This window comes from Schistocerca serialis, chromosome 10, assembly GCF_023864345.2.
Source record: "Schistocerca serialis cubense isolate TAMUIC-IGC-003099 chromosome 10, iqSchSeri2.2, whole genome shotgun sequence".
NCBI lineage: Eukaryota > Metazoa > Arthropoda > Insecta > Orthoptera > Acrididae > Schistocerca > Schistocerca serialis.
In genome coordinates this window covers 58,649,305-58,664,102 of record NC_064647.1, presented here as the reverse complement: position 1 = coordinate 58,664,102, position 14,798 = coordinate 58,649,305, and the positions used below count along the sequence as shown (strand labels likewise).

General features: G+C 40.4%; 1 protein-coding gene across 5 annotated transcripts in view; it reads right to left on the bottom strand.

The window, feature by feature from the left end:
• Nucleotides 1-14,798, bottom strand: part of LOC126424529 (longitudinals lacking protein, isoforms N/O/W/X/Y-like) — a 288,869-nt gene that overhangs the window by 74,390 nt on the left and 199,681 nt on the right. For 2 of the 5 annotated variants that reach the window (XM_050087261.1, XM_050087262.1), the window contains one exon: nt 7,072-10,080. The exons of the other annotated variants lie outside the window; for them this stretch is intronic. In XM_050087261.1, coding sequence (XP_049943218.1) covers nt 7,824-9,815 — 1,992 coding nt within the window. In that variant the 5' untranslated portion in view covers nt 9,816-10,080 and the 3' untranslated portion in view covers nt 7,072-7,823. Of the gene's footprint in view, nt 1-7,071; nt 10,081-14,798 lie in introns of those variants that run through there. 5 annotated transcript variants of the gene reach the window in all.

Below are 14,798 nucleotides of genomic sequence, written 5' to 3'. Positions count from 1 at the left end.
TCACACCAAAAATTTGGAGGCATTTTCATCAGCATACCCTTGTACTCACTGTTAACTATGATAATAAAGGTTAATTTTGAAAAAAATTTTAAAATTATATTTATTTTCATATTGTTGGGACTCAAGAGTCCTAATGGCATATTTTACATGTAACAAAAATACTGCATGCTGTGCTAATTTGTCAAAAATTGTGGTAGTGTTTGATACATAACCAAAAGTCTTAAAAAGGTAGTTTCTTGATCACAAGGAAAACACACATCACTAAATCAAAGCCTATTCTGCATGTCCCCAATTCCCTCTTCCATCTCGTGTGAGAATCATATTACAGTCACTGTAATGTAATACTCTGTACCCATAAAAGTTGAAAGACCAATACCTGTAGAGCCTTCATCCCATACTGAAGAAGTCAATGACAAATTGTAAAATCTACATAAAAGAATAAAACTTTAAACAACTTGCTTTCCTTTATGCTGCAGCAATGCTGATCAACCATATGCATTCAAAATAAAGCAATATCCCATTCACAATTCACCAGGCCTTGTCAAAACACAAATACACTACAGTACTGTAACTTCTTACAGTGGATGCAGAATACTGACATACACCAAATGCAATCCACAAATTTTTCAATATAGAGCAGGCTACAATTCAAACATAATGCCAAGGTTTGTTTATGTAGGTGTACCTTCAAATTTCTACTATGTGCAGCAAGATGCAGGTGTAAAATCCCTAAAGTGCCAACACGAGATGTGAGATTATGTGAAGTCATAGACAAAAGGAAAAGCCAAATACAAGAAAAAAATGATAACTGGAGAAAGGATGGGGTTAAGCTCTAGGCTATGCTGGGAGAGGATGAGAAGATACATCATGAGAGATTTAGAAACTGCTGTGAAAACTGTGAAGAAGTATTTGTGAATGGAGCAACCAGAAAGCACTACAATGAATTATTGAACTATAACTGAGTGTGCACTGATTTGAACCTTCGGGCAGATGAAAACTGTGTGCCAGGCTGACATTTGAATCTTGGAAGTATGGCATGTAGTGGATGTAATGGCAGAAGTAAAGCTCCGAGCGTGGGTCTCGAGTCATGTTCAGACAGGTCAAGTGGTGGCAACGATGGCCGCAAAAGGCAAAGGTCTCAGGTTTGAGCACTGATCGGGCAAGTAATCTTAATCTGGTATGACATTTCACACAAAACATAGATCATTTCAGAAATTCAGCTTCACTGTAATAGGTACAGTGTACTACCTAAAGCAACAGATGAAAAGCTGTGCAAAACTGGAACTCGCACCCAGATTTCCCGCTTACTGTGAGTGGTCACCTTACCACTTAGTCTATCCAAACATGATTCCCAGACAAACTCAAACTCCTGTATATCACATATATATCTATTTATTCTCATACATTATTGATTCGTTCACCCACACTCACTCATCTCTTGATTCACAAGCAGGTTTTACACTCAAAACAATGAGAAATCATAGACCATTGTTGTCATTTTCGTCACAGGCCCATCTTCGCTCCATATATATGAGATGATGAACTTCAGTTTCAAATATGAGATAAAAAGATGTGCAAATATGCGTAAATGAATAAATAATTTATAAGCAGACATACACTACGAGGTGCATTCAAGTTCTAAGGCCTCCGATTTTTTTTCTCCGGACTGGAAAGAGATAGAAACATGCGCATTGTTTTAAAATGAGGCCGCATTCATTGTCAATACGTCCCAGAGATGGCAGCACCGTACGGCAGAATGAGAACTGTTTTAAATACTTAAAATGGCGACGTTTTCCTTACTTGAACAGCGTGTAATCATTCGTTTTCTGAATTTGCGTGGTGTGAAACCAATTGAAATTCATCGACAGTTGAAGGAGACATGTGGTGATGGAGTTATGGCTGTGTCGAAAGTGCGTTCGTGGGTGCGACAGTTTAATGAAGGCAGAACATCGTGTGACAACAAACCGAAACAACCTCGGGCTCGCACAAGCCGGTCTGACGACATGATCGAGAAAGTGGAGAGAATTGTTTTGGGGGTTGCCAAATGACTGTTGAACAGATCGCCTCCAGAGTTGGCATTTCTGTGGGTTCTGTGCACACAATCCTGCATGATGACCTAAAAATGCGAAAAGTGCCATCCAGGTGGGTGCCACAAATGCTGACAGACGACCACACGGCTGCCCGTGTGGCATGTTGCCAAGCAATGTTGACGTGCAACAACAGCATGAATGGGACTTTCTTTTCGTCGGTTGTGACAATGGATGAGACGTGGATGCCATTTTTCAATCCAGAAACAAAGCGCCAGTCAGCTCAATGGAAGCACACAGATTCACCGCCACCAAAAAAATTTCGGGTAACCTCCAGTGCTGAAAAAATGATGGTGTCCATGTTCTGGGACAGCGAGGGCGTAATCCTTACCCATTGCGTTCCAAAGGGCACTGCGGTAACAGGTGCATCCTACGAAAATGTTTTGAAGAACAAATTCCTTCTTGTACTGCAACAAAAACGTCCGGGAAGGGCTGCGCGTGTGCTGTTTCACCAAGACAACGCACCCGCACATCGAGCTAACATTACGCAACAATTTCTTCGTGATAACAACTTTGAAGTGATTCCTCATGCTCCCTACTCACCTGACCTGGCTCCTAGTGACTTTTGGCTTTTTTCAACAATGAAAGACACTCTCCGTGGCCGCACATTCATCAGCCGTGCTGCTATTGCCTCAGCGATTTTCCAGTGGTCAAAACTGAATCCTAAAGAAGCCTTCGCCGCTGCCATGGAATCATGGCATCAGCGTTGTGAAAAATGTGTACGTCTGCAGGGCGATTACGTCGAGAAGTAATGCCAGTTTCATCGATTTCGGGTGAGTAGTTAATTAGAAAAAAAATCGGAGACCTTAGAACTTGAATGCACCTCGTATGTGATCAAATGTATCCGGACAACTGGCTGAAAATGACTTACAAGTTCGTGGCGCCCTCCATCGGTAATGCTGGTATTCAATATGGTGTTCGCCCACCCTTAGCCTTGATACCAGCTTCCACTCTTGCAGGCATACAGTCAATCAGGTGCTGGAATGTTTCTTGGGGAATAGCAGCCCATTCTTCACAGAGTGCTGCACTGACAAGAGGTATCAATATTGCTCAGTGAGGCCTGGCACGAAGTCAGCATTCCAAAACATCCCAGAGGTGTCCTATAGGATTAAGGTCTGGACTCTGTGCAGGCCAGTCCATTACAGGGATGTTATTGTTGAGAAACCACTCCGCCGCAGGCTGTGCATTATGAACAGGTGCTCAATCGTATTGAAAGATTCAATCGCCATCCTCAAATTGCTCTCCAACAGTGGTAAGCAAGAAGGTGCTTAAAACATCAGAGAAGGAGTGTAGATCTGTGCTGTAATAGTGCCACACAAAACAAGAAGGTGTGCAAGCCCCCTCCACGAAAAACACTACCACACCACAACACCGCCGCCTCCGAATTTTACTGTTGGCACTGCACATGCTGGCAGATGGAAGTTCACCAGGCATTTGCCATACCCACACCCTGCCACCGGATTGCCACATTGTGTATTGTGATTCATCGCTCCACACAAGTTTCTCCACTGTTCAATTGTCCATTGTTTACACTCCTTACACCAAGCGAGGCATCGTTTGGCATTTGCCGGTACGATGTGTGGCTTACGAACAGCCACTCGACCATGAAATCCCATTTTTCTCACCTCCGGCCTAACCGTCATAGTACTTGCAGTGGATCCTGATGCAGTTTGGAATTCCTGTGTGATGGTCTGGATAGATGTCTACCTATTACACATTACGACCCTCTTCAACTGTCGGCGATCTCTGTCAGTTAACAGACAAGGTCAGCCTGTATGCTTTTGTGCTGTACGTGTCCCTTCACGTTTCCACTTCAGAAACAGTGGACCTAGGGAGGTTTAGGAGCATGGAAATCTTGCATACAGACGTATGACACAAGTCACATCCAATCACCTGACCACGCTTGAAGTCCGTGAGTTCCGCGGAGTGCCCCACTCTGCTCTCTCACAATGTCTAATGACTACTGAGGTCACTGATATGGAGTACCTGACAGTAGGTGGCAGCACAATGCACCTAATATGAAAAACATATATTTTTGGGTGGTGTCCACATATTTTTGATCACACAATGTAGATAGGTATGACATACGGAACTTTGTAAGTGTAAGCGGTAAGGTGACTGTCCCCAGTAAGAGGAAAATCCAGGTTCAAGTTCCGGTCCAGCACCAATTTTCATATGTTGCTTTAGGTAGAGTACCTGTACCTGTTACAGTCAAACTGAATTTCAGGATTAAATTTAAATATTTGACTGTAGTTCATCATCAAATATAAATCTAGATAATTTGATGGAGTGGGTAGGCATATAGAAAGTGGGAGGAGTGCAGCTTGTGTTGACTTTACACATATTCTGAAAGTAGTTGTATGTGCCACTTTAAGAAATATCTGATTTTGTTAAATACCGCAGTCCTCATGCTTGTACTTCACAGACAAAGATCCATTAACCTCAGCATACATCAGTTATCTAACATTCTTCAACATCCATTAATAAGTTCGCAATTGAGGGGTGTAGAATGTCAAACGGGCCGACTTGGAGCAGGAGAGGCACTTCAGGACATTTTAATTTCCACTGTTTACACTTTTACAAATAAATTTTTAAAACTTTGTCAGCGTGACCAGGAAGGATTCAGGATTCACACTCACAGAAGTGGAAGTTCAAAAACATTAACAAAATAATTTTTTTTTTACATGTGTAATTCCATCATTTTTTCACTTACTATTGGCTGCATTTGTTGCTATATGCACATATTTCTTCATAAGTATGAGAGATTCTTCAATGAATTTTGCACTGTTCATTAAACACGAACTCCTTAATGCAGAACTCTAGAATCTTCCAAATCTATTAAAAACTGTGGTAAAATTGAGATAAGTAACTATAAAATTTGAGTTTTTTCTAAACATGAAGTTTAAAATGTAACAGCTCATTCATTTTTTCATAAATTAAATAAATTCTAGAGTTTTATACGCCTGTAAGTGTGGTTTGTATGCTGTACAAAATTCATTCAAGAATCTCTCTTACTTATGAAGAAAATTGTACATATAGCAACAAATGCACCCAATAGAAAGTGAAAAAATGATGAAATTTCACATGTAAAAAATTATTTTGTCATTTTTTTAACTTCCACTGCTATGAGGGTGAATCCTGAATCCTTCCTGGTCATGCTGGCAAAGTTTTACGAATTTACCTGTAAAAGTATAGACAGTGGAAATTAAAATGTCCTGAGGTGCCTCTCCTGCTCCAAGTCAGCCCTTTTGACGTCCTACCCCCTCCCCCTCCCTTAAGTATAATATATTGTGAACATGTTCTGTGCAATGTAGTGCAAGCAACACAGTCAAACAAAATCTCACAGCTATTTCTTTCTTTCTGCAACACTTTTTTTCCCATTCATGTATACTCAAAAATGTCATTAAGCTGTTGTTTCATGTGGTGTTTTGCAACATTTGTATATAGAAAACAATTTCTCATTCAACATATCAAATTACATTACATCAGCAATTCCATGAAATAAATTATCGCAACAGTATCTTTCCTACACAGACAAAGTGTTTTCAGTCTTGGCTGAGAATGTGAGAGCATGTTAAAACAGGGCACACACAAATCTTCAAACAGAAAAATATATTATGGGAGCTATGGGGCTACCAATTGGAGAATACAATTAGTCAGAGAATGAAATGACAGAAAAAAGAAATCGCATATTCTTTTTATAAAAATGAAAACAATCAATTTTTTACAATATAATGTAATTGTAAAAATAAAAAACTCTACTCACCAAGCAGTGGCAGAACACACACATAAAAGGAGGTTATAATTAGGCAAGATTTTGGAGCCAGTGGCTCCTTCTTCAGGCAGAAGAGTTGAAGGGGAGGGAAGAGAGGTGAAGGAAAAGGATTGGAGAGGTCTAGGAAAAGGGGTAGATTTCAGAAAAGTAACTCAGAACTGAGGGTCAAGGGAGACTTACCAGATGGGATGAAAATCAGCCTTTCCCTCTCATCCTGTGCAGTAAGTCTCACGTGACCAGCGTTTCTGGGTAGCTTTTCTTATATCTACCCCTTTTCCTAGACCTCTCCAGTTCTTTTCCTTCACCTCTCCTCCTTCCCCTTCAACTTTTCTTCCTGAAGAATGAACCACTGGCTCCGAAAACTTGCCTAATTATAACCTCCTCTTATGTGTGTATTGTGCTGCTGCTTGGTAAGTACATATTCTTTTTAGGAACTCCGAATTATGTTCTGATGACAAATGTGCCAAATAAGGTAACGAAAAATCTGAGTTATGCAACTGCTTTTCCTACAAAAAGTTTTATGAAGCCACTCATATCGCTCCAGCAGCACACAAACAGTTATTTAATGGTCAATATTGTTTCCAGTAATTGACAGCCTATCATGTAATGAACAAACCTGGATCTTTCTGTCTATTTATGAGGATAACTATGATATCTTTAATGCAGACTCTACATTGTAGAGTGTCTGAGCCTTGGAACAAGGATCTAAAATGTTCCCACATCACAGTACAGAAAATAACTTTCATCGTTCATTCCCATACACATCAGTTTCTCACACAACACTATATATACAATATGTGTGTTCTGTAAATATGTTTGTATGAAATACTGAGTCATGTTAATGTCCTGTTCCCTACTCAAGTCCCCATTCTTGTACTTCCATTAAATCCATTTGGGAAGTGTCCTTCCTAGTAAACCAGTTTTGTATGGCAGTCCATCTTAAATTGACTTAGGTATAGGTTCCAACATAATTTACAGCTGTTTCAATAGCCAACAACGTAGGCAAACAATAAAGGATTTATCAATCTGTTAACTTGAAATACATTACTCTGTTTGAAATCTCAGTTCCATTTTATTGTTGATATAAGAAGCGGGATATTTAAGTTTCTCACTAGATGTTATATCTGTAAAATAAAAATTAAAAAAAAAAATAAAAAAAATAAAAAAAATTACAATGTGCTTCTCCAAAACTTAAATTGCTTCGCTCAAAATGGTTACAAATTGTTCATCAAACAGTGCAACACATACAAACACTAACTGAGAGCCATTTTTCTTAATAATTCTCATAAGCACATGAACAGCATGATGATGAGCCCTTCCAATTAATTCTGGATGTAAAATATCTCTCCATTAAGACATCCAAGTGTGAGGTACTGAGGAAGAAACAAGAAAGAAAAGAATATACGTAAGAATATGAAGTGTTAAGACACTATCGCATGCCGAGAAGTTGGACAATTGGAAACAGGAATAGAGAAGAAACATAGTGGACATCCAAGTTATTCTGGACAAATAGGTAAACCAATTCTTGGTGTTATCATTATTATCAGCTACTAAACCAATTGGATACTACAGCTGTCAGAATTATCGTATCAGCAGTACTTCATCTGCACTCACCTAGTTAAGATCTTCGCCACAAAAACAATATTCTGTTTACAACAAAATGTATGAATGATGAGAACACAACACCATTACTGGCATAATTATTTCTTCAAGGAAAATGATTTCACATGTTCCGAGGTTTTCAGATTTCCACATAAATTTTAAAATAAACTAATAGCAGATATAATTAACACAGGGATAAATTTGTACCAACACAGCACAAGAAATCACTTGAGCAAGCAACTCATAAATAAACACTGCACTGTTGAAATAAAAGTCACACAAAAAAGTAACCACTCAACACTAATCATTCCTTTCTTGGTGTTATGTTCACATTATCACATAACACGTTCAGGAAGTGCTTATTTTTTATGCATCTGACAACGGCGAGAAGCCATGTGTGTTTTTAAATTATCACTCCTAGCACATCGATAATTGCAGCGAGGGCACTGATAACGACGTTCTTTACCACATTGTAGATTTACATGTCTCTGCAGCCCTTGGGGATGCTGATAAGACTTCCCACAAGACTTACAAGTAAACTGATTATGTAATACTGTCTGGGATGTTGTCAGTGTCATGTTACTCAAATCAACACTGCCAAATAATGAATGCAGATTATTAATTCCTTGAGTGCAAAAATTCTCTTTATATGTAAGACCTGCACTCACTCTCCTGACTTCCTCAATGTCAACTTCTCCACTGCTACAATCATCACGATAATCACTGGCACAAAGATAGTCCTCATCGTCATCAAGAGTAAGGTCTTCAACAACTTCCACGTGATTCTCAGGGACCTCAGATTTTATTACTAAAGATACTTCCTGTTGGTGTGCACTTACATTTGCTGACTTTTTATCAGGTAATACTGCTCCTGGCATTAAAAACCGTTCATTTTCTGCAACAGTCATTAACCTGCCGAAGCTCTGCAACTCACTGTATACAGACTGCTGAGGAATTGGACTGTAAGACGATGAACATATGGTAGTGTGGGCACACGATACCAAAGTCTTTAGTGCCCGAATTGGACTGTAAGCTGGTCCGCCATTTGAATTATGCATTGTGGCCATTACTCGTCTCTCAGATGGAAGTTGATGCACACTATCAACATCAGGAGTAATGATATCTTCAAATGTATTCTTGCCTGCTCGATCAGAACGGGCATGATTAATATCTTTTCTTTGCTTTTGAATGGATTTAGAAATGGAGTCTCTTTCCACAGAACCTTCTTCCTGGCATGATACAGCTGGAGAGCATCCTCTAAATGACTCCATCTTTTGTTCTGGTTCATTCTGACCTGAGGTACAGGATGACATAGAAGTAGGTTGAGACGGCAGGGTTTCTGGACGTGCACTTCTTCCACTAACTCCCACAATGTTGACACTGCCATCACGAAAATTGTCACCATCATCGAAAGTTACATCTTTAATAATTTCCATGCGACTCTCGGGGCTCTCAGATTTTGTTTCTTGTTTTACCTCCTGTTTTCGTGCACTCAAATTCGACGAGTTTTTGTAACGTAATACTACTTCTGGTATCGAAAAACGTTCATTTTCCGCAACAACTGTTTTCTCATTGCAGCTCTGCAACTCACTGCACACGGACTGAGGAGGCACCAGATTGTACACTGGTCCACCAGTTGAGTTATGCGTTGCGGGCAATACTTGTCTTTGAGATGGAAGATGATGCACACTTTCAAGATCGGGAGTAATGACTTCTTTAAATGTATTTTGGCCTGTCAGCTGAAGAGAACCACAGTGATTAACACTTTTTATGTACTTCTGAGTGTAATTAAGAACCGAGTTTACTTCCCCGGAACCTCCTTCCTGGGATGACACAGTTGGAGAGTATCCTCTAAATGTTTCCAGCTTATCTTCTGGCTCATTCCGACCTGACGTGAAGCACGGCACAGAAGCAGGTTGGGCCGAGAGTGTTTCCGAAAGTACTGGTGGCACATCTCTACCACTGCCTTTCTGCATGTTGACACCGTCCACACATCCACTGCCAGACAGTCCCCTAACCTGAAGGGACTCCGAGAGCTTAAGAACACCACTAAGCTCCTTTTGTGGTATATTTACTTCACCACGATACATAAAGTCCAGCAAAGCTTTAACCACATCGTATTTTACATCGTGCAGAATAATAATTGGGTGCTTCTCATTGTTTTCGGTGAACAGTTCCTCAAAATATGGACTACAGGCTGAAAGAATTATCTTATGTGCTCTTAAATGGTGGCCCTCAGCACTAATTGTGCAGTCTGTTAATTTCTCATTGTCCAACAGAGCATCAAAAACTGACATCAAAGTAGCTTGATGTTTGTTCCACCTTAAATGAATGTTACTGATCTGATCCATTCTGTCTAGCTGTCTTCAAGGGACTTCAATCACTTCTTTAATAATGACTAACTATTACAGTGATATCATTTGCTACAAATGTTCAGTTTCCTTGGAACAACAAGGATATAATTATCCCCAAGTTGATCATCTTCAGGCAGTGAAGTAATGTTTCTCAGAGGTCTGCAGAGTGCCATCTTCAATCGTTTGTGAACAATATCCGTGGCAATGATCTTCTTTCAAATTGCAGATACAGTTGCTGTTCCAGAAATTTTGAGCGCCTGACCTAGTGTGCAAACAATCTTATGTTAATCAAATTGTCTCCAGGAAAAATAAGCTATAAAATTATTTACAATGCATGAGTGTAAGGTACAATGTCCGTTAAGGTAAGTCACCAGAAATGATGAGAAATTAAGAAGAATTCATAATTATTTCAGAAGAATTCATAATTATTTCACACAAATGTTGCTGAAATTGACCCCAAACAGAGGTATCAGATGATTGTTGCAGAATTATATCACAACACGTGTTTGTTTAGCTCGTGTTTTAACATCACTCTTCAGCTTCATACAATATGTTGGCACAATGTTGCCATCATCAGGTGTCTTCCTACTAATTATACATGACTTTGTTTGACTACATTTGCTGTAACAGTGACAGTTTTGCTGTCAGTGGGCACGGCAGTGAGTCTGAGTAGAAATTTACATAATTAGATCTGTCCAACCAATTCCTTGAGTTACATTTTGTACATTTATCTGCCATATATTAAGTGAAATAAACTTTGACTTTCACATTCTTTGCTTGAACAGAGCACTAGACAAATTAAAAAATGTCACTCAAATTCTCACAGATAATTATACTATTAAGATGATACACTTGAACGCCTATACTATTAAAGTTTAATCAACTATGTTATGACACAAATCAATAAAAAGTATACTTTATTTACAGAAATCACAGGAAAATATAACAAATCTTAACAATAATTTTTTTTTTAAATTAAAGAAATAGCTCAAGAATTTTGCAAGTACTTATGTTGTTGCCAAAGTGAGTGTTCCACTTTGGAGAAGTTTTTGGATGAAGTCCTAATTGTTCCTTTACACTCGGTATTCAGCAGTATGCTTCCATTTTCTGTGCCATTTATGAAGATATTGAGTTCTTTGCATAAATCCATTTGATATTCCTCATCCATTTAACAAAATATGTGAATGGGTGTCAGGTGAAATTTTAAATTGTGGCTGCTACTGACTTGTAGTATCCATTCGTGTTAAACACATCAATGTATTCACGGCCTTACCGTATTGACAAGCTGCCAAGTGACCAACATAGAGGAGTCAACCTACACTGTTTGAAAGGTATGTTCCTTAACTACTGTGTTGAATGTAACTTACCACGTGTTTGTGAACACTGCACGAGTGGACAACGCAAAAAAGAGTAATTTTTGGGTATAACTGGATCAGTGGGCAGTCACCCCTGTGGATTTAATTACTAACTGAGTCTCTGTATTGTAAGTGGTAGCTCTACATTTCTGCTGGGTGCGTTAACGATTCTGTACTCAGAAATACAGTGACAATTCCCGAGATGGCACGAATTCCGTCAAGAGGAATACAGAAACTAGTGCTTATGTGTCGAGGAGAAGTACAGACAACTGAGTGAACCAAAAGATGTGGAAAAATACATACATGATTTCTGACAATTCTCAATATTGTTACAGTATACAGGATGGCAAAATTCAACAGCTCCCAAATTCTGAAATCCAAACACCCATTTTGTTTCACATTCATTTTCATAACTATTGTATAAAAAAACTACACATAGATGTAACTGATGGTTGACCTAAACTGTAAATGCTCATTTTTTCCAAATAAACACAATATACACTCCTGGAAATTGAAATAAGAACACCGTGAATTCATTGTCCCAGGAAGGGGAAACTTTATTGACACATTCCTGGGGTCAGATACATCACATGATCACACTGACAGAACCACAGGCACATAGACACAGGCAACAGAGCATGCACAACGTCGGCACTAGTACAGTGTATATCCACCTTTCGCAGCAATGCAGGCTGCTATTCTCCCATGGAGACGATCGTAGAGATGCTGGATGTAGTCCTGTGGAACAGCTTGCCATGCCATTTCCACCTGGCGCCTCAGTTGGACCAGCGTTCGTGCTGGACGTGCAGAACGCGTGAGACAACGCTTCATCCAGTCCCAAACATGCTCAATGGGGGACAGATCCGGAGATCTTGCTGGCCAGGGTAGTTGACTTACACCTTCTAGAGCACGTTGGGTGGCACGGGATACATGCGGACGTGCATTGTCCTGTTGGAACAGCAAGTTCCCTTGCCGGTCTAGGAATGGTAGAACGATGGGTTCGATGACGGTTTGGATGTACCGTGCACTATTCAGTGTCCCCTCGACGATCACCAGTGGTGTACGGCCAGTGTAGGAGATCGCTCCCCGCACCATGATGCCGGGTGTTGGCCCTGTGTGCCTCGGTCGTATGCAGTCCTGATTGTGGCGCTCACCTGCACGGCGCCAAACACGCATACGACCATCATTGGCACCAAGGCAGAAGCGACTCTCATCGCTGAAGACGACACGTCTCCATTCGTCCCTCCATTCACGCCTGTCGCGACACCACTGGAGGCGGGCTGCACGATGTTGGGGCGTGAGCGGAAGACGGCCTAACGGTGTGCGGGACCGTAGCCCAGCTTCATGGAGACGGTTGCGAATGGTCCTCGCCGATACCCCAGGAGCAACAGTGTCCCTAATTTGCTGGGAAGTGGGGGTGCGGTCCACTACGGCACTGCGTAGGATCCTACGGTCTTGGCGTGCATCCGTGCGTTGCTGCGGTCCGGTCCCAGGTCGACGGGCACGTGCCCCTTCCGCCGACCACTGGCGACAACATCGATGTACTGTGGAGACCTCACGCCCCACGTGTTGAGCAATTTGGCGGTACGTCCACCCGGCCTCCCGCATGCCCACTATACGCCCTCGCTCAAAGTCCGTCAACTGCACATACGGTTCACGTTCACGCTGTCGTGGCGTGCTACCAGTGTTAAAGACTGCGATGGAGCTCCGTATGCCACGGCAAACTGGCTGACACTGACGGCGGCGGTGCACAAATGCTGCGCAGCTAGAGCCATTCGACGGCCAACACCGCGGTTCCTGGTGTGTCCGCTGTGCCATGCGTGTGATCATTGCTTGTACAGCCCTCTCGCAGTGTCCGGAACAAGTATGGTGGGTCTGGCACACCGGTGTCAATGTGTTCTTTTTTCCATTTCCAGGAGTGTATAATTAAACAGTGAGCAGCAGCAAGTCCGAAATTTGTTTGAACATAATCTATTCAGAGTAAAGTGACTCTTTACTTTGTGGAAACCTAACTGTGTCATGAGCTTATCAGTACTATAGCTCGTGTGGGTGTCAGCAAATATTTCCTGACAAAGTCTATTCCTACAAATCAAATTTTGAAAGAACTGCAGTTGGATAGAGAGAGTGAAGTGCCCAGGTGCCTACCCTACACCTAAGGCAGGGATCACTCGACAGTGTCATAAGCATATTTTGGAAAGGAAAACTGGATTTGTAGTGCTGCTAGAAGATTTTTAGTAAAGAAGTGAATTGTTCATCTACTGTGTCTCCTCCGTAAATTGCTTTCCACTGTTCGTCCTAAAAATTCCTACTGATTAGTTTAACTGAGTCAGCATTTATGATTCTGTGAAACTGTTGAAAAGGACACTTTATTAATAACACAAACACTAGGCACTTCCTTGAACTTTTTCTTTAATAAATATTATATATTTACATGTGGTACAATTTCCTGTGATTTCTGCAATAAAAATCTGTTCTGTACTGGCACGTATAGTATTGTAATCAAAATGTAATAATTTGCAATACAAATCTGCTCTGTATTGATATATGTAGTAATATAAGCAAAATTTGTGTTAAGTGAAGACTACTACACACCGTAAAGATTGCACATCAAGTTGCAGACACAACAAAAAGACTGTTACACACTGAGCTTCCAGCTAAAGCTTTCTTCAGAAAGGAAAATGCACACATGTTCACACAAGCAAGCACACGTCACATATGCATGACCACTATATCTAGCCTCTCCAGCCAGAAAAAGCTCAATGTGTAACAGTCTTTTCATTGTGCCTGTCCGTAGATCAATGTATCATCTTTATATTCGATTTGGATTTTCCATTGTTTGACTTGTGTTAAATGTAGTATCTTAACAGCATAATTATCTTGGACAGTCCAACCACTCCAGTATAAATTATTACACATCTGTGGGGGAATCGCTAAATGATGTCTTTGAATTGTGTGCAAAAAAGAGTAACGCACCCAGCAGAAGTGAAGAGTTGTGTGGTATCTCTGCTTTGTAATGAAAGATATTGTGTAACTTCTGTGATATGTAAGTTCTGTACAAATAAAGTTGTATCAGAGATTGTATGTTAGCTGATGTTAAAAATCCAGTCCTAATTGTACCAACACATTCCTGGTGTCAAAACCCAGAAAAAAGTAACACAGATAGGAACTTTTGGAATCTTTGGGACGTTTGTGATACTTCAAGATAATTTAAATATTGATTCTCAGTGACTACACAGGCGAATTTCTACACGTGTAACATATAACACATGCTTCCTGTTAAGTCATCTATGCATTGATACCTGCAGCTTACTTGCATTCATTACTGTTATGTATCAGCATCATCTTATTGCCCGTATACTAGTTGTTGGAGTATATTTGAGTAGAGCATAAAAGAATAATCTTATTACATAACAAGTGACAGCTAATTTCTGGCAAGAAAGTTTCTTATTAATGCTTGTCACATGTTGCCATCTGTTAGGGATGCTACAATTATAACTAAACACGAGCCAACATTTTGAAACAACAGACAGAAAAGTAAATATATCTAAAAACAAAGGTGATGTAACTTACCAAAGGAAAGCGTTGGTATGTTGATAGAGACACTAACAAACACAAACACACACAC